The sequence below is a fragment of the Theobroma cacao genome, chromosome 5 (assembly GCF_000208745.1).
Source record: "Theobroma cacao cultivar B97-61/B2 chromosome 5, Criollo_cocoa_genome_V2, whole genome shotgun sequence".
Lineage (NCBI taxonomy): Eukaryota > Viridiplantae > Streptophyta > Magnoliopsida > Malvales > Malvaceae > Theobroma > Theobroma cacao.
Genome location: NC_030854.1, coordinates 1,047,917 through 1,073,002, shown reverse-complemented (window position 1 = coordinate 1,073,002; position 25,086 = coordinate 1,047,917). Strand labels below are relative to the sequence as shown.

The 25,086-nt window shown below is 33.7% G+C and overlaps 3 protein-coding genes across 5 annotated transcripts in view; 2 read left to right on the top strand and 1 right to left on the bottom strand.

The window, feature by feature from the left end:
* On the top strand, positions 486-6,494 carry LOC18597606 (acetyl-coenzyme A carboxylase carboxyl transferase subunit alpha, chloroplastic). The gene is made up of 12 exons (XM_018121637.1): positions 486-810; positions 1,277-1,634; positions 1,722-1,796; positions 2,491-2,598; positions 2,771-2,931; positions 3,039-3,153; positions 3,238-3,392; positions 3,631-3,682; positions 3,768-3,836; positions 4,241-4,318; positions 4,393-5,533; positions 5,953-6,494. Exons 2-11 carry the CDS (start codon positions 1,308-1,310, stop codon positions 5,530-5,532), a joined length of 2,280 nt encoding a protein of 759 aa, XP_017977126.1. The 5' UTR covers positions 486-810; positions 1,277-1,307; the 3' UTR covers position 5,533; positions 5,953-6,494.
* On the bottom strand, positions 6,860-8,105 carry LOC18597607 (steroid 5-alpha-reductase DET2). Its single transcript, XM_007026741.2, has one exon. It carries the CDS (start codon positions 7,880-7,882, stop codon positions 7,097-7,099), a length of 786 nt encoding a protein of 261 aa, XP_007026803.1. The 5' UTR covers positions 7,883-8,105; the 3' UTR covers positions 6,860-7,096.
* LOC18597604 (mRNA-capping enzyme) overlaps positions 18,971-25,086 on the top strand; it is a 9,233-nt gene continuing 3,117 nt past the window's right edge. For 2 of the 3 annotated variants that reach the window (XM_018121478.1, XM_018121476.1), the window contains exons 1-10: positions 18,971-19,348; positions 19,749-19,909; positions 20,540-20,678; positions 21,188-21,339; positions 21,761-21,844; positions 21,924-21,986; positions 22,361-22,489; positions 22,578-22,781; positions 23,252-23,371; positions 24,324-24,373. In XM_018121478.1, coding sequence (XP_017976967.1) covers positions 19,781-19,909; positions 20,540-20,678; positions 21,188-21,339; positions 21,761-21,844; positions 21,924-21,986; positions 22,361-22,489; positions 22,578-22,781; positions 23,252-23,371; positions 24,324-24,373 — 1,070 coding nt within the window. In that variant the 5' untranslated portion in view covers positions 18,971-19,348; positions 19,749-19,780. Of the gene's footprint in view, positions 19,349-19,463; positions 19,584-19,748; positions 19,910-20,539; positions 20,679-21,187; positions 21,340-21,760; positions 21,845-21,923; positions 21,987-22,360; positions 22,490-22,577; positions 22,782-23,251; positions 23,372-24,323; positions 24,374-25,086 lie in introns of all 3 variants that reach the window. The other variant, XM_018121477.1, reaches the window with a different exon arrangement.

Below are 25,086 nucleotides of genomic sequence, written 5' to 3'. Positions count from 1 at the left end.
CTTTTGCTTCCCATTCATTTGGAGTCTATCATTGTTTTCATTCGGATGATAATTACATTTCACTCTATTTTAATGGATGTAATTATGAAAATATGTTATTTTATAAAAAAATTTAAAAAATATTTTTTCATAAATTGATATTATCACATGATCATGATAATTTATTAAGTCATATAACTCGTGAATATAAAATATTAGTTAACAGACGACAGACTTAATTTTGAATACTATTTAAGTCTATTAAAAAGTTTGCTTCAATTAAAATTGCAAATACTATGGTTAAAATGAAGTTTAATATTGGGATTAGTGAGATCAGACAGCCAGAAACAAATCAAAGTCAACACCAAGAGGAGGAGTGCTAGAGAGGTCCGGAGGCGAGCCCAAGGGGAGGGATCATCGAACCCGAGCCCACCACGATCCCATGTGCAACAACACAATGACACGTGCCAGATGGCGAGGGCAAAAAGAGGGAACAGGACCGAATCGCCCTTTTCTCCTTCAACGGCCAAACCGAAAAATGCTGGCTCTTTATAAAAACACAGCTCACTCTTCCCTCTCTCATCCTTTCGCTCTCTCACATAAGAAGTATCGACGTAGCAAAAAAGAATAAAAATAGCAAAAAACCAAACACGGCCTTGGATTGGACGATCTCCACGAAGCTGCTTTTCTCCTCTCCGTCCATTCCTTAAAGATTGATAATCCTCCAGTTTTCTCTTCTCCAACCTTTTCAACTCGTTTTCTTTTTGGATCGTTCTTTCTTGCTCTCTCGAAAGATCTCCGATTCGCTCCGTTTCTTTCAGTCACTCTCTGGTATATCTCCGTCTGATTTGAGATGCTTTTTTTTTAGAAAAAAGTTTTTCTAAAGGTTTAATTTGATGCTTGATGGTTCGTATGTCGTGATTGTTGCTTCTTCTTTTTTTCCTTTTTTTTTTGAATGGTGTTCTGTTTGGTTTCCGAGAACATGGAGGGAGAAATGAGGTTTCGTGTTTGTATTTTTCAGTTGAAATGTGCGTATTCAGCTGAAACGTATATAAAAATAAATATTCGGAAGAATTAATGTGGATTTTTTTTGTATGGAAAAATCAGAGATCAAAATGTTACTTTGTTTACTCTGACTATGAAGAAAGCTAAAATTGGAACGAACTTTGTAAATTTCTTTTTTTATTTCTTACTTTTTCCTGTTTAATCTTACTATTGCATTACTGTTTAATTATTTTAAGAAAGTTACCCTTTTTTGTTTGAAATTTGGAAATTTAACTATTTGGATTCTTTATAGAGTTTGAAGGAATCAAACTTTGGAGTAGGAGATGGCTTCAATGTCATATTCTCCAGCTGCATTTACGGGAACTGCAGCTTCGGATCTTCTTCGGAGCTCCAGTAACGGCGTGAGTGGCATCCCCCTTAAAACCCTAGGGAAGGCGCGTTTTACCGTGAAAGGGAGAGATGCAACTGTAGCTGCGAAGATGAGGAAAGTGAAGAAGCACGAATACCCGTGGCCTGCAGATCCGGATCCGAATGTGAAAGGCGGAGTCCTAACACATCTCTCCCCTTTCAAGCCATTGAAAGAAAAGCAAAAGCCTGTTACTTTGGATTTTGAGAAGCCTCTTGTTGCTTTAGAGAAGAAGATTATCGACGTAACTCCTTATTTGTACTGATTGTTAATTAAGTTGATAATAATATGTTCGTGCTTGCTTCAAATGTTGTGCTTGTTTCGAATGCAGGTGAGGAGGATGGCAAATGAAACTGGTTTGGATTTCAGCGATCAGATTATATCTTTAGAGAATAAATATCAACAGGTTTGAGTTTTAAGTTTGAGACATTGTGGGTTAATTAGTTTTAGTCTTCATATTGGGCAATCAAAATTTTTGTTGTTGCACTTGCTATGGCATTCATTATTGGCTATTTAGAAATTGATTGTAGTACTTGACTTTAGTTTTGGATTCATTCACTTAGTGCAGAGGATAATCTATGATGAAGCAATTGCGTTATTGTTTGAAATTTTATAGTATTAAACTTCAAAATAAATAATTCTTCTTTATCTAGAGTCTGTGCTGTAAGCCTAATGTGTTACTTTAATATTCAAAGCTTAATAATGAAGGCTGAGCTTGTTATATAAAGTTTTGGAAAGGGCTTATCCACTGTTCCATGTGCTTTGTAATTGCCAAAGTTTTAACTTCCTGTGAAATTTAATTATGATCATTCTCTTTTCTAAGGATATGATGGTTTTTCATTACTTTTTTGCTATCTGCCAATGTATAAAACAGAATTTTCACTTGTTACAGATATGTGTAAGAAAATATAATGCAATATGCAATTGTGCATCGAGCTTGCTGTTTGCGAAGTCTGAGTTCTTGTGCCTGAGCTTTGTGTTAATTGTCAACTTTTAAGCGCATTCTAAGATGTTGATGCTCTGCCAAAAAAATTGACATATCATCATGTTGGTGGTTTCCTGTTCTAATTCTTCTCACCCCTTTCTGTTATTCATTTCAGGCTCTAAAGGACTTATACACACATCTGACCCCTATACAACGTGTGAACATTGCCCGGCACCCCAACAGACCTACATTCCTTGATCATGTGTTTAGCATTACTGATAAGGTTTGGTGATTATAGGTTCTTCAAGTTTCAGATACTAATTATTGTATATTCTCTTTGACTTTCAGATACTTAATATGTTGCATATTCTCATCAACAATATTTTTAACATCTGGTTTGTGGATGCTGAAAAATTGTCTTAATATATGTCCCTTGTATTTTCGCATATATCCAGTTTGTGGAACTTCATGGAGATCGAGCAGGGTATGATGATCCTGCTGTTGTTACTGGTATAGGAACCATAGATGGTAGGAGGTACATGTTTATGGGTCACCAAAAGGGTAGAAATACTAAAGAGAATATTCAGCGTAATTTTGGAATGCCAACTCCCCATGGGTAAGTTGAATGAAACTTACATATTGGTGATGACTTTGAAATTTTCATTTTATTTGAAAGAGGGTATTCTGCTATGTCAATCTTAACACGGGGATAAATACATGCAGTTACAGGAAGGCTCTACGCATGATGTATTATGCAGATCACCATGGGTTCCCTATAGTTACTTTTATTGACACTCCTGGTGCATTTGCGGACCTTAAATCTGAGGAACTGGGTCAAGTATGAGCACTTTTGTATTCTGAAGCTTGCCAAATTCACTTTTAATGTTGTCTCAACTGATTTCTATGCATTACATCCATGTAGGGTGAAGCTATTGCCCATAATTTGAGGACCATGTTTGGTCTGAAGGTCCCAATTGTTTCTATTGTTATTGGGGAAGGTGGCTCTGGTGGTGCCTTGGCCATTGGCTGCGCTAATAAGTTGTTAATGCTGGAAAATGCAGTCTTTTATGTTGCCAGGTGATATAAGGTTTTTTTCTGTTGTCTTTATTGTATTTTAATTAACTATACCTATATGGTATCTGGCCGTCCATGCACAAGCAATGGATGAAATTGCTATTTTATAAAATCTTTATTTTTTGTCATGGTTCCTGGGGAAGATTGTCTATTATTCCTTGTATATGTGGATCATTTTTTATGCCATATCTACATGTGCTGATACTTCTTTTTCTCTGATTTATTTTTTTTAATGGTATAGTCCGGAAGCATGTGCCGCAATTTTATGGAAGAGTGCCAAAGCTTCTCCAAAGGTTTGAAAAGAATTATCACTTTTGGGCTTATCTTTAAGTACTGATTTGTATGATAATAGAACGTTCAAAGTTTTCATCTATGCAGGCAGCCGAGAAGCTGAGGATTACTGCCAGAGAGTTGAGCAAGCTACAAATTTGTGATGGAATCATTCCTGTAATAAATATCATTGCTCTCATATCTTCAATGAATCAGTTTTTCTGCTTTTGCATTTTTCTTTTCTGTTTTTTTGTTTCTCCTTTCCTAGTTCTAGGCATTACAAAAGCCATGATAACTTAAACCTGCTACAGGCAATTTCATGTAGCAAAGTTGACTGCTAAATGCACCATTTCGCTACTGTCCTTAAGCATATTCTTTGTAAGCCTTTTATCATAGCATGAGAAGTGTGATTCATGTATTTCATATCTTTGTGATATGTTTGATGAAAACGCTGTATTTCGTTTTTGAAGTATTTGCATTTGTATAACTTCAAAGTTTGAATGTTGCTCCAGATTGTTATTTCCTTTTGGAAGTTAATTGTAATCTCCATGGCATCTCAGACTTATTTTTACTTTTGATAGGAGCCACTGGGCGGTGCCCATGCAGATCCAGCTTGGACTTCACAACAAATAAAAGCCGCAATTAATGAAACAATGGATGTGAGTTTCACAATTAATGAATTTTCACAACAAATATGATGTTTTTTATATATTAACAAAAGTTTATGCTGCAGGAGCTCACAGCGATGGACACAGAAAAGCTACTAAAGCATCGCATGCTTAAGTTCAGGAAACTGGGTGGGTTCCAAGAAGGTGTCCCGGTAGATCCCAAGAAAAAGGTCAATATGAAAAGGAAAGAAGAAACTGTTGGTAGAACCTCAAAGGCAGAGTTGGAGGGTGAGGTTGAAAAACTGAAACAGCAAATCTTGAAAGCCAAGGAATCATCCACCAAGCCTCCTGAGTTGGCTCTAAAGGACATGATAGAAAAGTTGAAAAAGGAGGTTGATCATGAGTACTCTGAGGCTGTTAAAGCCATGGGCTTGAAGGACAGGCTTGCAATGCTGAGAGAAGAAGTTTCAAAAGTAAATTCAAAGGACCAGCTCATGAATCCTGTTATTATGGATAAGATTGAGAAGCTTAAACATGAGTTCAATCAGGGTCTGGCAGCAGCTCCAAATTACACAACCCTCAAATATAAGCTTGATATGTTGAAGGAGTTTTCTAAAGCCAAGAGTCTCTCGGAGGCTGCTACGCTGAAGCAGGAAGTCAATAAGAAATTCAATGAAGTCATGGGTCAGCCAGAGATAAATGAGAAGTTTGAAGCGTTAAAGGCTGAGGTTCAAAATTCTGGGGCATCCAGCTTTGTGGATTTAGATCAAGGGCTGAAGGACAAAATTCTGAATATGAAGAAAGAGGTAGAATTGGAAATCATTAATGCTCTTGAGTCCTTGGGTTTGGATGTTGAGGTAGTAAAATCCAATGCGAAAGTCCTAGGTGATTGGGCTTTGCTCGCCGTCTTCAAAGATAAGGTGGAAATTTTGAATGAAGAAATTAACAAGAAAATTGAAAATGTTGTCCACTCATCGGAGTTGAAAAATATGATGGAGTCATTGAAGCTGGAGATAGCAAAGGCAGGAAATACTCCAAATACTGAATCAAAAAGTAAGATCAAGGCTCTAGAACAACAGATCAAGCAAAGACTTTCAGAAGCTATCAGCTCCTCAGAATTAAAGGGGAAGCATGAAGAGTTGAAGGCAGAAATTTTTGAAGCTATACAATCTTCTGGGGGAACCGATGGAAGCTTGCAAAAGGAAACCAAGTATGAGGAACCTAGAGTAGAGATTAATTTGGGTGCAAACCGCAGCTTTGCTTAGTGTACGTACCTCCTGGCATTCTACAGTTATCTGTATTTATTTTGCTTTAAATTTGTGATGAATAATCAAATTTCTGCATTGTTTTTATTTGGATGCTTAAAGATGAATACCATTTAGAACAAGGACCTGGAATAACTAGTTTACTATGAAATGCCGTTTAGTATTTCTTTTCTGATACAATTAGGGATTGAAATGCAGGTTAATTCTAAAAGTGGTATAAATTCATTGGCATTTTTGTTGTTCCTTGCGTGATTAACAGCTGGTAATGATTACAACTATTAATCATAAATACACAACTCCTTTTATTAAAGAGTGATTATGTTAATTTGTAAATTTCAGTATAAAATCTTAATTACATCGTTAGTTTATTTGATTGGTATGATTGACTTGTATGTTTCATATTTTGTTGTTACTTTACAGGATCTTGGTTCTTTCATAGTGTTAGTGGTGTAGAGATGGTGTAGAAAGAGATGGTGTTTCAAGTTTGAAGAATTAGCATTGCATCAAAGTTCTACCAGAGAGAATTATTCAACTTCGAGCCTTGCAGGTGCCACCGAGTCCTCCACTCTCACCTGCAGGCCAAGAGGGCAAAAGGTTTTGCATCTATGAAGACACTGATTGGCAATTTCCCACAATTATTGCTTTCTCCCCTTTTATTTAAGCTGAAGCTGAAACTCTTCATTTTGAATTAGGTTGTTAAATTTTTCGTTTGGGTGTTTGCGTTCTTTCCTTCTATTTATTGGTAGAATGTGTTTTCCGTTCACTGATAAACAAAGAACACTGTATAGCTTGTGTGAGCAGCTAGGGGAAGCCATTGGCATGCTTCCAAACATCAGGAATAACACACTATTCTCTTTTTATCCCCCTCAGTTTCCTATCCCCTGTTTTGACCGATTAGTTAAACGACGATGTCGGACCAAGTTCGTATGTTAGCTTGTTACATATTTTTCTGCCTAGTTATCAAAGAATAGAGTAACTTCTTATGTTATCTTATTACATACTTTTTTGCCTAGTTGTCGACGAGTTTTGTGTAGTCTCTGGGAATGCAAGGTGCAGCGTTAGGTTCCCCATGGGCAAAATGTATCTTGTGGTTGTAAGTCGTTTCTGTGCCCTGTTGATAAATTACTGAGCAAAGGGCAAGGTCTATGCTTACTCCTTCTACACTATGTTTGGTAAGAGAGAAAGAGGAAGGAAAAAACAAAACGACAGTGGAAGAAATTTAGTGTCCTTTCCTCCCTTTGCATACATAACATGGGATTGGTTTTCCTTCTTCACGGCCACTAAGCACCCAGTCTGAAAGAAATAGTCCAACAGAAATCTGCCCACAGAGTCGAATCAGAAACTACCTCTTTTGATCATATGCAGCATTACCAACATATTCTTCTTTTGATCATAAGGACCAACAAGTTGATGAAGAGCAAAATGAGGTACAAATCATAACAAAAAAGAAAACCCATTTCTTTTATTAATCAAAACCGGTCAAAGACTACATTGATCACTGAATCAAATCCTCCAAGGAAACTTTCTTCATGTTGGTGAAAAGTGGGGAGGGCAGACAGAAGCATCAATAGAGAAATGGGATCACAGCTTTTCTGTGCTTGGGGTAATCGTCCTTGAACTTCTCCAAATACCAGCGGCGGCTGGCACGAGCTCTAGGCACCAGGTTGGCACAGGTGTAGAGAAAGAACCCAAACCCCACGCAGGACCATGTCATCACCGCCCAGCCCAACCACTCCATGATCTCCCCAAAGTAGTTAGGGCAGCTCACCAAGTCGAACAACCCCCCTCTTGGAACCTTGTATCCGCCACCACCCTGCTTTTTAAGCCCCACCAGGACGCTATCAGCCCAAACATTCACCCACATGCCAGCAATAAAAACCAGCAATCCGACAAGGAATCTCAGCCAAAACAGCTTGTCGTTTTCATAATCATCCTTGTAGTGAGACACCCACCTGGCTTGCAGATAAGCATTCAAGAGATTAAACCCGAAAGCCATGAGAGCTATACTCACCGGAAAACTCCTGGCTTGGCCGTTGCTGCTGCGTGACAGGCGAAGAGGGTAAAGCACTGTACGGTTGAAATAGTGGAAGAGATAAGGAGACATCAGAATGAACGATTTCGGGTTGGAAAAGTGTCGGCCGAAAGGAAAGAGCAAGACAGTGAGCCAAAGGGTGGGGCTTTCCATGAGGAACCAAGCCAAAGATGGAGACAGGGTTGGCCCCCATCCAGGGCGGTTGTGCTTGCCGTAAGGGGCCTGAATGAACTTGAGGCTGATCCATGTCGGTAGGACGATGAGGTAGAGACCGAGGAGGCTGTAGTGAAAAAGGGGCTGATCTGAGTCTCTGGGCATATTTGTTTCTTTCGTTTTTAGATGAGACAAAATTATCTGAATCAAGTTTCAAGGATTCATGGTTAAGCCAGAAGCGAATCTGGTCGGGTTTGTGTAGGTTATGTTACTGTTTTCGTTATGTTGGGAAAGTGCACTTGCTGACTTTGTGTACTTTAGATGGTCCTTCCGTATCTATCTCGTTTGCCGAACTGCCCCCCCTCATCGTAGCAGCATAAATGTGAATTAATAGATCTCAAAAATAATATTAAATGTTTAACTCTATAGCTTTAAATTTATTTTGGATAAATTTCTTTAACTCATTTAGAGGGAAAAGAAAAAAAAGAGGGCCAAGAAGATTCCAGAAGTATCCCATGTGTTGTTAAAGTTGTTCTAGAGATATTTGCAGGTAAGAAGTCATACTCCCATTAGCATTAGAAACCAGGAAAGTCCTAACCTGATCAAGCTGAAATTGCAGGTGTTCATCTTTACCATTCTTTTATCTCCTTTTCCTTTCTCTTTTTCTCTTAATTTATTGCCATTGCCAACATCTCAACTAGCAGAGCACTTTGCTCAAATAACGATCAAAGATCTGCCAAAGGAGCCTTAGATTGCATAAAACCAGAGAAAATAAACATGGTACTATGAAAGTTGCAAAATCCCAAACTGAAGAAAATAACAAGAAAACAAAGAAAAAACAATACACTGAGAAAAATTTTCCCAAGAGCTCGGAAAGGTGGAAATCTAGTGGATGCAAGGGTCGATGCAAGGTCAGGCAATTGCAATTCTCTATCCATGCATCTTTCAGGATTTACTTTCAAAAATCTGACTTTCTGACATAGTGCAGATGTCTGGTAATAGTACTCAAATCTTCACAATATGGTTACCACCAGTAAAATTAAACCTTGGGAAGTTTTGGACTATCACAGACTAAATATCACTGGTTTCAAGTTCTGCCGATGGCGCCATCTGATCAGTTCTCAAACGTCTGCTAAGGCTGCTTCTGTGGGGTATGAATTTTGTCCCCTGTGTCATCTTGATCCTGAATTGCCTCATCTCATGCTTGAAATCATACATATACAAGATATTTGTATGGAAAGAAAAGAGTCTTGCTTGTCCAAGAGCATTATCACCTCACCATTTCGCAAGGTAGCAACAGCAGCTAGTTTCAGAAAATTGGGCAACTTGGTTTTCTTTTCCTTTCTACTTAGTGATGCATCATCAACCTTTTTTTCTTCTCCCCCATCTGAATGATCCTTGACTTTCTTGGTGGGTCCTGAAGAAGCTCTGAATGGTGTATAGTTTGTAGACATGGCAATGATGCTATGTTCCTTTGACCAAACCTGGCTATCAAAATCTTTCAGAACCCAAACATCAATTTGAAAGCTTTGTACACAAAACAAAGCTTCCCGTCCATCTCCACCAAATCATATTCATCCTTTATCAGTCTTTTTATGTCTAATCAGCACATCACGTGTAATTTATTTTCTTGTATATTCCATGTCAAATGAATTTGGATCAATTTTAAGATAATTTTATAAATTTATGGATGATTTATGATCAAAATTTTTTAGAACCAAATATTTTTTCAAAAATTTTTTATTTTTAAATTTATTTATTGATTTGGTTTTTTTATTTAGTAACATAAGCAAGATAGAAGTAATTGTTTTCAAGTCATTTATTCATCTCACCACATTATCTAAATGTTGATTTTACTATGAACAATACCTTATTAATCGTCGATAAAGTTGTGAAATTTTGTACGAATATGTAAATTTTGTATATTTGTTGTGTGATCGTTTGAATATAAATAAGTAATTTGAAATTTCATTATTAAGCTAACATATTTAGTTAAGTTAATCAATATTAACACAGCTATATTATGAAGTATATCAGATGAACAAAGTATCAGAAAAATAAGCAAATAAAACCATATAGTCAAAGCTAAAACAACCCAAAACAGTCATCTCACTAGAAAAACAAAAGGAGTCATCGAGGAAAAGTGTTTGAAGCTCTAAAGTGAAATATTGCTTATTGCTGCCGACAGCTCCATCTGATCAGTTCTCAAACTGACAAGGCCGCTTCTGTGGGGTTGGAATGATGTTCCCTTTTTCATCTTAATCCTGAATTGCCTCATCTCCTCATGCTTGAGATCATACAAATACATGATATTTGCATGGATAGAGTTTTGCTTGTCCATGAGCACTATCACCTCACCATTTCGCAAGGTAGCAAGAGCTTCTAGTTTCAGAAAATTGGGCGACTTGGCTTTCTTTTCTTTTCTATATACTGATGCATCATCAACCTTTTTTTGTTTTCCTCCATGTGACTGATCCTTGTCTTTCTTGGTGAGTCCTGAAGAAGCTCCCGATGGTGTATAGTTTATAGACATGGCAATGATGCTGTGTTCCTTTGACCAAACCTGCCTGTCAAAATCTTTCAGAACCCAAAGATCAATTTGGAATCCGGAAAGTTTATACACAAAACAAAGCTCCCCGTTCATCTCCACCAAATCATATTCATACTTCATGACGCTCCTCCCCACGTCCGGAAGATTTGTTCTTCTGAACTTTTCATCCCTTAAATCCATGGAAATTATATATGTGTCAGACTCAACAAACCAGTGCAAAACTTGCCCACCTATCGACTCAGGGTCACTCCACCTGAACCGCTCCACGTCAAAAGGTCTCTCATTTAAATCTTCGAAAGGTCCTGGAATCCTTCTCCATTTATGATCAGAACCAATGGTGAACAACTCGAACCCATAGGAATCAGCATATACGTGCACCACTTTATACTCCTTTGTACCAGGGTTGAATCCTAGTGCAAGGCCACATTCTGGGTACAAGTGCTTACAACCAGAAGGGCAACTGGGAAGAGTTAAGACAGAACCAGTTAAGATATTTTTGACACATAGCATTGATGTGCCTTCTTCTGTCTTACTTCCCAGAACCAGACCACTGCAACTGGACCTAATCAGTTTCATTGAATGCGTGCTAAAATTAGTTAAGGTGAAGTCAAACTCGTTCTCATCAATCTGTAAGAGAGTCGTCTTCCACCATGTGCCTTCTATGTCGCAGTGCCACCTGGGGACTTGGATCAGCAATCCAGGTTTCTGGTGAACGGCATTCTCGTGGGTGAACTCGCTGCTACTGATCAATCTATACCATGCTTTACATACGAACCTGAACGTATTGTAAAGAACTTCTGATGGGACTTTAGCAAGAATATCGACGATTATATGTTCAGGAAGTTCCGGAAGGTTTCCATTGTTCAACTGGTTAGCCTTCATCTGGCTCGTCTTGCTAGCGAATTCCTTCCCTCTTCTCTGAAAACAAGAAAATACTATGAAACATTACAGATAAACCCAAGGAAATCGATCAAAACCCTTGCCCTAGCAGGGGCAAAATTTCCAATTAACAGAAGCAGTAAGCACCGACTAGAAAGAAAACCATTTATCATCAACAACTATAAATAATCAGACAAACTACAAATAGCTCAAGCTAGTTCTTGCTTCTGCCGACTAAATAGTAACATGCATGACAATACTCACATGAGATTACATCTGGGTTCTAATTGTCTAATCTGATAGTTTAAAAATAAAAAATAAACTTACTGTTCAACTTATGCTGATGAAGCGCCAGGCGGTGATGCAGAGAGATGATAGACTACTTGCTTGCTTTACGTTGGCGGATGGAATAACAACCCAAGACAGGTGCTTTGTGTTTTTATAGCCCGTCGGATAGTAGTGGCATACCTTGACTAGGAGAATTTAGGCTTAAATAACAAAAAAAACCTCTTTCATTATAATTTTTTCAATTGAGTCCTTATTTTTTATTTTACCCAATTGAATCCTTATCTCCTAGCCAAAACATAATGAATGTTATTTTCAATTGAAACCATTACTTTTTGTGTACGTAAAATATGTCGGAATGTGTTGATGTATAAAAGGAATTGCTTACGTGATACGCCATATAAAAAAATTTCATGTTATTAGTCTTATAACGTCTACTTAACACGTCACATTAAATTTCACGTACATAGCATGTGAAAGTTGTCATTCAATATAATTTTGTAATTCATTTTCATGAATATTCCATGCCAAGTGTATTTGGATCAATTTTAAGATAATTTTGCAATTTTACAGACGATTTATCATCTAAATTTTTTAGAACCAACATTTATAGGGAAGTTTATGATCTTATACATATACCCATTCATCTCATATTGAAAAATCTAATTGTAAAACCGATTATTATATATAAAATAAATATTTATAAATTGTAAAACTTGAACCTCTAAAAAAAATTTAATTTTTTAATGATTTTGCTCATTTAAGTTACCAAGTTATTTAAAATAGTATTAACAATAAATGAATAAAAAAAACCAACGACATTAAACATAACGTTAAGATTCTAAAATAAATAAAATTAAAAATAAATAAAGAAATGAATTATAATATGTATTATAATGTAAATGTATGAATCTTCTTGTAGATCTTATGAATTTGATATATATTACTTAATATTATAATTTACATTTTTAATAATAAAATATTATTCATTTTAAACATTGCTTTTTTAAAAATAGTATAAATTTTATAATATATTAGACCGTTAAATTGATCTTATGAAAGGACAAATTGATCCACGTGGTTCAAAATTTTAAAATAAATCTTGATTCTGAAGTCGTTCAGTGATACCATCCTCACCCTTCAAGGTAAGTAGTATCTCTCTCCCTATAAAGAATCACAGGCTGCCCCTTGGCTTTGCCTACGTGCACTTCCTCACCTCACTTCATGGCCTAATGTATATATTATATGTTGTGAATATATAATATTTATATGTTATCACTTAATTATAGAATTTTTTTTATAAATATATAGAAGTAAAAATTTAAAATAAATATTTTTAAAATTAACGAGATGATAATATATAAATATATAGAAAGTGTATCAAATTTAAACCTTATTATAGATTTATATTTGACACATTGTTAGTATATAATATTTATACACTATCATTTAATCATAACATATCATTTCATATATATACAAATATACAAGTTAAAAAATCTTTTAAAATAAATATTTTTAAAATTATGAATATTTATGATTCAAAGTTTCTGTTGGGTCTTAATCTTACTCTTCTTTGTTTCCTTGCCTTTCTTTCTTCCCTGTTCTTGCTAGGTACTTTCTTATTTACAATTTTTTGTTATTTCTATATCCTTGAAAGTTTGTGTAAACTAATAAGGAAGAGTTTGTTGATTCCTAGGGATAATCGTTACAGTCCTTTTATACCTAGTTTCATACTCTAAAAGAGCAAAAATTATTTTTATGGATAGTGAATCACTCCTCAAACTAGTTTGAATTGACATTTGCTTCAATTTTCACCAACAATTTTAAAGATAATTTGGGATAAGTTTTATTTTATAATTACTTTTTTTTATATTGTCGATTTTATTTTTTCAATGATTTTTATGTCAATTATTTCATAAGCCCCTTTTTGTAATCCTTATAAGTGGATTTTTAGTGTGCAAATTTCTCGGTAGAAAGATTATTGCTTTTGAGACATGATCATCTTTGAGATCATATTTTTGATCTTTCAGAAAAGCAAATGGGAATCTCCGTTAATTCTAAAGAAATCCATTTTGAAAGTTTGTTCCCGTCATTTATAATAATCTTTTTTTTGCCTATTCTATTTATGAAGTAATGCTTTATTATAGCTTAAGTGTAGTTTGGTGAATGGGCTGCATCCAAACTATTTTAGTATAAAAAATGCAAGAAATGTGATTTTTGGAAATGTGCAATTGTTTAGTGTTATGTGTTGGTCAATATGTGAATATTTTTTATCTTTATGTGTGGATTGTGTATAGATTAAAAATATATTTCAAAAGTTATATCCTATTATATCTCTATACTTGAATACCATACTAGTATAAAATTGCATGGGAACAAGCGTCGAATTAGAGCATTGTTTGGTGAGTCATTATAATTGAAATGTGATGCTAAATATATTGATGTTTGATTGGAAATATGATTGTGAACATGCTTGAAATTGATAATTTGATTATGTTTGACAATGGTGACTAATATCTAGCAAAGTATGACATGTAAGTAGAATTGGTTGGAAATTGTGTATTATTGAACTTGTATGATTAATTAGAAAAGATATGTATATGTAGACATGGATTGTTAATTGATTTTAAGGTTGTGAGTGTGTGTGAAATCAAAGGAAAATAAGATATGACCATGTTATCTAAGATTGGACGTAACATTATAATGGCAAGATTAGTTAGATAAGAATGATATGTGGATCTTGGATGGTGGAATTATAGTGCTGGTCACGTGATCTATAAATTGAATAGATGTTTATATAGATATAGATGTGATGTGGTGATGGTTATGGTTATGGTTATGTATGATCCTGTTTTACGTTTAAATTTGGTGAAAAGATGGTATTTTATATATTAGATTTCTCGTTGTATTAGAAATATACAGCGATGCTAATTAGATTTCAAATTCAGATGAGACAAAATCCACAAATGGTTATGCATTCACTTTTAGTGATAGTGTTGTAACTTGAAAATTAATCAAACAAATAATTATTGCTAAATCTACAATGAAATCAGAATTTGTAGCTTTGGAGTTGGCTAGCAATGAGGTTGAGTGGTTAAGAAATCTTTAAGCAGATATTCTGTTGGAAATGAAACCAACATTTTTTGTGTTTATGTATTGTGATTGCCCAAAGGCAACAGTCATCGTAAATAATAAAACTTTCAATGGTAAAAATAGTTACATTCGTTTAAGACATGATGTGGCAAAGTAGCTGCTTAGAGATGAAATTATGTCAATTAATTATAAGAAGTTAGAGCTGAAGTTGGCCAATTTTCTGATTAAACCCTTAGAAAGAAAATCAATTAATGATACATTGAGGAGAACGAAACTTCAGCCAACTAAGAAAAATCCACAATAATGACAACTCAACCTATGTGAATGGCAATCCCATAAATTAAATTTATATGAGTAATAACACATTATTTGTTGATAAATTGATGCATTAATAAAATTATTGTCCCTTTTATTGTGTGTGTGAATAGTTCAAGATTACAATGCAAGAAAGATTGAGTTAAACTCTTTATGAATTCCATATTCTTTATGAATTCCATATTCTTTATAAGTGGTGTATTAAATTGTAATATACACTAGATGAAATCACCTATATAAGTGTAGAGTGCGGTTGCTCTTATGAGAATTGTGGCAAATTCTCTAGAGCACTTATAAAAAACCAAGCATGAGCATAGCCTATTTTGCGCAAAACAACGTCGAACAATAGAAATTATGAGGGTGTAATGTGATTGATAAAAATTATATTTCACATAAATAAATTTTTATTCATATAAGTTAGGCTTAGTTCATAGCTCTAAAAGCACCAGTCTCGATGCATTACACTCGAATAAGATTAAGACCCAACAAAAACTTTATATCATGAAACATTATAAAATATGTGGAGGATTAAAGTTTTAATCCCACATTGTCTAGGTACAAAAGATGTTAGTGTTTTATAAAAGCAAACTTATTATATGCGGAAAAAAAAATGAGTTCACGCGCACACGAGATCAAGTCAAGCCTTGAGAAAATGTGAATTTTCTCCCTTCGCTCAAGTATATACATGGGCTAAGCTCAAGTGATATTTTGTACTTTAGTAGTTAGCACCTTACCTTTGACTCAATTTTTTAGAACATTGATTGTACCTTTTTTCCTGATTCGTACGTCTCAAACTAGTTTGAGTTAACATTTTCTTTGAAAATAAGAAAATACTATGAATCTTAACAAATAAACTCCGCAATTGATCAAAACCCTTAGCCACTATATTTACAAATAAACTCAATAATCAATCAAAAACGTTATTTCTTGATTCTCCTCTATCCTCAACCTATAAATACCAACCTCCACCTCAGTCCTTACCTCTCTTCTCTATTTCCTGCCTTCCCCTATTTTTTGTTCTTACTAACTTATCTTTAAAGTCAATGAATCACGCCTCAGACTAGTTTGAGTTAATATTTTCTTTGAAAACAAGAAAATACTATCAATTTTTATAAATGAACTCAGTAATTGATCAAAACCCTTTGCCTTGGTACGGCAAATTTCCAAATCAACAGAAGCAATAATTAAGCAATGTCGAGAAAGAAAACCATTCATCAACAACTATGAACAATCTAACAAGCTACAAATAGCGTAAACTGGTTTTTTGCTTTTCACGACCTAACGGCAACATGCATGCTAATAGTCACATGTTATTACATCTGGGTTTTGGGTGTTTAATCTGATAGCATGAAATAAAAAAGAAACCTATCATTGAGATTTTCAACCTATGTCTATGAAGCGGCAATCGGAGATGATATTATTAGACTCAGTATTCACCATTGACACCAAATTCCAAGAATCAAGAAATCAATAACAAACAACAAACCTTTTAATCGGTTGCTAAAACTCAACATTGATTCAAGAAACAAGAAAAACAAAGTACTTGCCTAAATAAGAGATAATCACAACAAGATCATTAGCAATGACATTGAAATGTTGAAGTCGAAAGATTGAATCAAGAAACTGATGAACCAAAGTTTAGTAGTCAATGGAAAAATCTGATGAGCTTTTCGTTATAAGGAAATCTATTTACAAGGAGACTATTTGTAGTAGTATGTAAATGGGTGAAGTAAAACTAATTATTAACTAATTAACAAAAGATCGAACTAACTGATTACTGTAAGAGTAAATAATAAAAAAATAGTAAAAGTAAATAATAAATAAAAACCCTTTTAATTATATTTTTTTTACAATTGAGTGTTTATATTTTTATTTTATCTAATTAAGTTTTTTTCTTTTATTTGTATTCATTTGAGTCTTTATTTTTTTATTTTATTGAATTCTTATCTCGTAACAAAAATATATTGAATGTTATTTGCAATGACAATTATCACTTTTTGTACACACGAAATATGATAAAACATGTTGATATAGAAAGGGTTTATTAACGTGGCATGTTACATTATAAAGAAATTCCATATCATTGGTTTTTTTATTTTTAATTAACATGTCATGTCAAATTTTATATTATATATATATATATATATATATATAATATATNATTCAAATTTATATATATATAATATTAATTTAATATTTTAATATATAACAACTAATAGCTGTCGTTGATAATAATGTTCATTATATTTTCGTTGCAAGATAAAAATTCAATTGGATAAATAAAATATTAAGGACTTAATTTGATACAAATAAAAAATAATTAATGCAAAAATGCGTATACTTTAAAATTTTTTTATTATTTAAGCTTAGAATTTACATATAAATCATATAGTATGTTACCATTACATGAACATATGATTTATTATATATATTTTTATGAATTTATTTTATTTTCACATAAAATAAAAGTAAATTAATAATTAAACATAAAATATAATGTTTATTTTGTGCCCAAAGGAAAAATGCAAACAGTATAGAATTTTAAAAATAATAAAATCTAATAATAAATAATAACCAGTATTGAATATTAATACACTTTTGGAATCTTTAACCTGACTTTCCTTTTTTGCCCTTTACCCATATGCAATGTCATACTGTTGTAAATACCCTTTTGAGAGGCAAATACGTCAAGGACACGGCAGGTTCCAGATGCTGGGTGCTCCCCCAATACCAAGCTTCCACCTGTCACTTTCGGCCTTTTCCTCATTTTCTTTTCTTTACCGTTTTCCTGTGTGAAGTACTGTGAGCTCACATTCTTACTGGCGTAGAAAGAATCACGGGCTGCCCCTTGGCTTTGCCGACGTGCACTTCCTGACCACGCTTCGTGGCCTAATGTAAGCCTGTTGCTGCACTCACGTTTTTAGTTTGAGGATTCTCCTTTTCTTTTCCCCTTTTTTTTTCCGTACCGAGTATATAATATTTATATATTATCAATAAATTATAAAATATTTTTTGATAAATAAAAATTCAAAAACTTACAGAATAAATATTTTTAAAAGTAATGAGATGATAATATTTAATTTAATAATAGTGTGTCGATACACGAACAACGTATTAACTTTAAATTTTATTATGAATTTATATTTGATGTGTTGTTAATATATATTATTTATAAAATACCACTTAATCTCAAAATATCATTTCATAGATAAATGAAAATAAAAATAAAAATTTAAATTTTTTTAGAATAAACGTTTTTAAAATTATGAGTATCTATTTTGATCATATTAATTTAACATTGATTTCATTTTACCTTCTTAATTATTGATTTAGTAACACAAACAAAATAGTAATAATTATTTTCTAGTTATTTATTCATCGTCGATGAAATAGTGAAATTTTGTATATTTGTTGAGTATTCATTTAAATATAAATAAGTAATTTGAAAATTTATTATTAAGTTACCTTATTTGATTAAGTTTAACGAGTGATAATTTAATAAAACAAACGGTTTATTATCTCACAATAAATCGACTCATTAAGCTTAACTTTAGTCAAATCTTGAACAAACTTTTTTAAATTCTGACGTAAGCCTAAGCTTAGCTTTTGAAAGTATTGATCAGATCAGTCTGACCCAATCAATCCGATCCATGGATGTCTCTATTTCTCGTGCAATTGAAAAATTAGGGAATAAAAATAAAAACCTAAATAGAATGATGAGGATCAGGACTTCGCCTCAAAGTTGTCTACCGAAGTTAATCAATACAGACACAGATAATGGCAACAAAAATAATCACACGTACTATCATTTGTTAGGCATCCATCATGGCATTAATTAACTTTTGGATAATTACACTTTCTGCAAGCTTAATCAAATTTAATGAAATGTGCAAAAACATAAATATGTTGTGGTAAAAAAGAAAATAAAGGAGTAAAAAAGAAAAGGTAAAAAAAATTTACTGAACCTAAATTTGCAAATTAGTCTGATTTAATCATAATTTCACCACGTAAGGTAAATAATTAAAATGACAATATTAGCCCTGACCGATGCCAACAAGTAAAATTTATTGTTTTTAATAAATTATTTTATCGGGACGATATATATTATCCCTAAGATTTATTTGATTTCCCAGTCTCCAAATCTTGAAATTTCTCTGCTCCTCCGTGCCCCATTCTCTCTCTCTCTTCGGACCTAGTAGTGATTTATTTACTTTTACTCAATTTCTCTCTCTCTTCTTTAAAAAAAAACCAACTTCTTTCTCTCTCTAGGGTTTCGAAGGGAAAATTTCAGAGAAGCAGGGGGGCACCCCACCCTAATTGTAGGGTTCTTGCGACTTACATAACAAGTTTATTGTGTTTATCGGATTCACGAGGGGCTTCAATTTGTTTTTTTTTTTTTTATAATTCCTGGGGAAAAAGAACCGGAAGAGAGAATCAGTTTGTTTTAGCGGAGTAGTGGATCACCGTTTTTTGGCTGCAATTTCGTCGTCGATTTCATGTTTCTGGTGAGTTTCAAGCTAATTTCGTGTTTCAGTTTTAATTTCAATTTTTTTTTCGCTCGTCAACTGTTTCGCTTTTGCTGCCAAATGGATTGCGTTATGATTTTTTTTTGTTGGTTAGGGTTTTTCGAATTGTTTCGTTTAGTTGGCTCACCAGCTAGACATAGTTTACAGCGACAAAATAAGAAAAAGGAAGAAGCACGAGGCAAAATAGAAAACAGAAAGGGAGAGAAAGAGAACTGTTAAGTTGATTTTGCTCTTAATTTGAGACTTAAGTTACGACTGTATTTGCTAGGAGGAGCTAGTCATTGAATTTGTTATGATTTATTATTAATTGAATAGAGAATTTTCTGCTTAAGCGCGGATATCTTTTATTTGTTTTGATTTTATATGCCTTTCTGTGTAGGTTACAAGTTCATGGTGTTCTATAGATGCTGAATGATTGCTAGTATGGACTTAAATGCTTCGCCATTACCTGAAGATGATGAAGAGACATATGAAAGACATATAGAACATTACTCTGCACCAGAAGACCATGTAGAGTCTGCAGTTGAAATTTCGCGGCGGGTACTTCTCGAAAATTTTCTTCTCTCTTCTGGATTTCTTATTTTTTTTTTTTTCATTTAAAGAAGCATGCATCTAGTTGCTCTTGATATTTATCTTTGATTGGAAGTAATTCCTGGCATTTTTTTTAAAATTCTGGTAAGTATGATTTGGGCAATTTCAGAATGAATCGTTCCATTTGTAGGGGGACAGGGTTAGGTAGTGCTGTAGCTAAGATAAATGTTTTTGTTTTTGTGTGCATATATGAAGTGTTGAAGTTGTTTGCATTCCATGTCTAGTAGCTACTTATTGGTCAAGGTAACATGGAGGACTGAGAAAGGACTTTGTGGCTTGTATATTTATTACACTGGAGAATGCTTTCTCCTGTGCAAAGGAATTGCATAGATGTACTTATATTTGTAGCAGAGTTGTGCTCCATTGTTCCTTGTCCATTTAGAACAGATCAGGATTGATTGTTAAGTAACAGTCACATTGGGTTCCTTTTTTTCCTCTTCCCTTATCTGTTTCCTCCCAAGGTTAATCATGTAATGCTGTGCTGTTTTTTATATTATTTTATTCTTTCAAATGTTCATAATCTTCATATTTGTGCATAACTGTTCATTCATGCATGGTAATTGAATTTGCTTTTGTTAGGAACGTGAAGAAAGACGGAAGAGATTGAGAAGAGACCGACCAGATGACCGGCCTGTGCATGTCTCTCAGCCTCCTGTACATGATCACTTTTATCAAAATAGGAATCCCAGGGCTTATGATAGAAGTAGGATCCCTCCTGGTAAGGTCCCTAACATTGCACAATAATTGCTATATGGTTTTGTTGTTGTTTTCAATGTATTTTAATAAAATTGGTGTTCCATTGCCAAATTTTGTGGAGTTTTTGAGATTGTGATAGTTAATCATCCATATCTTTGATTTGGTTGTGTGTGTGTGTGTGTATTCCTTTTTTTTATTAAAAAAATTATTCAAATTGATTGTTAATAATGGCCTTTATATGTCAACAAATCGCTAAAATGGTATCCATAATATCAACGATCAATATAAGAATTTTATGAATACATTGTTTGAAGTTGATGATTTGAATGATTGTTTCAGCCTTTCAGCACTATATTATGGTGTATTATGACATTGGTATCATAATTAAAACCCTATATGGAATTTGTAATTGTTACGCATTTCATTTTTGTGCTTTAGATTACGATTCGATTGATTTATTTAAAATTTAAAATTTTTGTTGTTGCTTTAATCATTATGCAATTTTTTTTTTCTTTTCAAATCTTTTTGCAGGTTGGCTGGATTGTCCTTCGGTTGGTCAGGAAATAGGCTGCATCATTCCTTCTAAGGTTCCACTTGGTGAATCTTACAATGACTGTGTACCTCCTGGTAAAAGATACTCTTTTAAACAAGTGATTCATCAGCAAAGAGTTTTAGGAAGAAAGGTATATAGAGAGTATTGCATTTTCTTTTTCTGATTTCAGAGTGTTAATACCTTGTTAATTTTCCCTTGAAATGCAAAATGGATTTTTTCTGTTATGATAAGACTATCATCTGAACCATGTAAACAGCTTGTCTATATCCTTGTGAAAGAGTTTAAAGTTAACAGTAAATTCTCGAAAATGCTAGGTTATGTTACTATAGAATAAAAAAATGTATATAGTGGCTAAGGTGATAATACAGAGTAAGGTGTTGGACATGGATGGTATTCAAGATTTTGCTTAAGTGTTTGTTCTAGGGACTTGAACCAGTGCTTTTGTATGTCACCCAAATAATTAGATATCAGTTTCTGTTGGATAAGACTTATAAAGTGAGATTGTTAATTGGAGAATAATCTTTACATTACCTGCAATGTTCTGTTTTCAGCTTGGTTTGGTGATTGATTTGACAAACACATTTCGTTACTATCAAACTACAGACCTTAAGAGAGAAGGCATTAAGCATGTAAAGGTGAGCATAGGATTAGTATTTCTTTATGCTTCTCTTGTTGCCTCCTCCTTTTTGATTTTAAATTTTTATTTTTTTCTAGATTCAATGCAGGGGAAGGGATGCTGTACCAGATAATGGGTCTGTAAATACCTTTGTCTACGAGGTACTTCTTGCTATGATACTTGTCTATCATTTTCCAGAATCTACTAGAATATGTGCCTTCATCTCTTCTTAGAATGTGATTCTTGTGATAGATTTAGTCTCAACTCCCATGGTGCATATATCAATTGATGACTGAAGTTGTGGCTGGTATTATATGTTTCCTTATCATTGTGGCAAATCCAACAAACTATTATTTTATAATCTCAATCATAAATTAGACTTTATCCCATAGTCAATACCATCTCCCACTTCTTCTCATTCATCTAGTACATTTTCTAATCTACAACTGGCATGCACATTCTCAATCTCATAAGTTACTTGTTCCTAATATGCTGTAATTAATTTATGAAATATTTCACGTAATTTGTTTATCAGGTGTCACAATTCCTCCTACGTCAGAAATCAAAGAAACATATTCTTGTCCATTGTACGCATGGGCATAACCGCACTGGATACATGATTATACACTATCTCATGCGTTCACAATCAATGTCTGTTACTCAGGTCAGGTTTTGTTTGTTACATTTTGCCTTTTTCAATGTAATTTAGGTATTCATGATGGAATATTATTTTTGTTTTACCTTATGTGCAGGCAATAAAAATTTTTTCGGATGCACGTCCTCCGGGTATCTACAAACCGGACTATATTGATGCCTTGTATGCATTTTATCATGAAAGAAGGCCTGAAATGGTTGTCTGCCCACCAACTCCTGAGTGGAAGAGGTCTTCTGATCTTGATCTCAATGGTGAAGCAGTTGCAGATGATGATGATGATGGAGGTCCAACTGCATTACATGTATGGGCAACCTTGCAGTATTGTTTATTTCTCATCTTTTTTGTTTGTTATTAACTGTAACAAGGACGTTAAAAAAATTGAAATTTGATATTAACAAAAGCTTTTTAATATCCATTGCTTCTCTTTCATATGGGAAAGGTAAGATTTTGACTTTTTAGCGGAAAACAGCCTACTTATAGTAAAGATTATGTATTTGGTTATCTTCTTTGATCACATCTGTAATCTTTGCTGGTGGTCAGCCTTCCTTTTCTTCTTCTTCACCGTGTAGATCACAGAAGTTATTCTGTTAACTGTTATAGAAGTCCTACAAATAATATTAAGCTAAGATTTGTTAGTTATTGCTAATTGATACGAAGGTATGCTTGTTTGTGTTCCTTCTAGTTTCACATATTATGTTTCAATTTTGCTCAAAATTCTGGAACAAGTATTTGTATAGATTTCAGTTTTTACAAGTCTTTTTGTCATTTCAGGAGAATCATGAGACGGATGTCATGTTGACAAATGATGACATTTTGGGAGATGAAATACCTCATGATCAGCAGGAATCACTGCGGTTATTTTGCTACCAAATGTTGAAGTTAAATCCTGGGGTATGCACCTTGAAATCCAATAGTTTTCCTTTGATAGTTAGCTACTTATTCACGTTGTCAAGCCTATTGAGATATGGAGATAGAAAGTTTTCATCAACATTTGTGACAGACAGCATGCCGTAGCCTTTTTATCCACTTTTGTTTTTTCTTTTTAATTCCTTTTTTACTTTGTTTGTGATAGTTTTGGAGAGGACAATCAAGTGATGAGTTAACGTGCTTTGAATATGTTAGAATGAATGTTGTACTGATAATATTTGAAAATTATGAGTTTTTTTATGGGAATTTTTAATAATCTAGTTTCTATATCATAATAATCTTTTCCAGTCATAATTTACTCTCACTTTAAAATTTTAAATGAAACTTATACATGTCATGCTTGGTAAATTCCTGCATGGTTCTTTCAGTAATCATCATTAAGTAAAAATTCATGGAAAGAGAAGAAAAATATTAGTGGGAAGATATTCAAATAGAAAAAGGAAGAGAAACTACATTCCTTCTCCAATCTTTATCTCATCTTAAGTTTCCAAAGTTTAAATTTTAGTTTTGATATTCATTTTGTTGTTTTGAGATCCCTGAAGCAAACAACCAATATCACCTTTGCACTCAGCTTGATCATCGGATTAATGTAAAGATGCCTAAAAAGATTGAAATTAGAGACATCCAAGCAACTTAAAATAAGAGTTGCACCAAATAGTGGGAAACACCCACAGATGCAAACATGCAGAGAAAAGGTTGTTTAGACTGCTTATCAGATTTCATGTGCTTTTTGTGGTCATATATGTTGCTGCTTTTATAGACGTTTTCTATCTATTGTTAACGCTTCTATCAAAATGAGTATGAAACCTGTCTTAAAATGCACAAGAATTGAAATGTTCTAAATATTTAATTTGATTTCTAGTGTTTATAGTTTTGGTTTAACATGAGCTCTGGCATGGCCATTTTTTGAAACCAGGTTAGAGGACATTCGCAATTTCCAGGGTCACATCCAGTTTCGCTCAACAGGTACCTAATGTCTTTTTTATTTTCCTCTGTTTTCTTGGTTAAGTGGTTATAATTTTTCTTCATATGGCTATTTTACCTCTATACTGGTTTCTGATTCATCATTTTGTTCAAATAGGCAAATTTTTCCTTGGAATTATGATCAGGCTTTAAGCTATTTTCTCGATCATGCAGGAATTTTCATTGTTAAACTTGTATAGAGTAAAAGCGCCTTGTGATGTGCTAGAGGCTATGCTTTATGTTAAAGCCATTTAACATTAACATTAGTATTTAAAATTTAGTGGTCAGAATGTTGGCTGCCAGTGTGTGGATATTGCAAAGGATATAATTTGAGGATACAAATTTTAAATGATCTTTCTTTCTTGTTTGCAGTTATGAAAATAGTTTCAATTCCTGAAGTTTTATGGTGACACATTAATTATTTTTCTTTTTTCCCATTCTTTCTTGGGATTAGCTTGGTCCTCAGTGATAATGAAATTTCTATGATGTCTATTTCTAATACAAAATAATAGTGAAGAAAAATAGGGCCAAGAAATCTCTGAAGATACGACACTGGCTCAGGAAAGGTACTGAAGCAAAGGTGTGAAGAAGTTGCAATTAGGGGCAGTGTAGGATGTGAGTAATGAAGTAGCTATAAAATTGAATGCTGTAAAACCAGTAGAAACAGCAGGAATGTCTTCCATGTCTTTGTTTTAACAACCCCCCCCCCCCCCCCC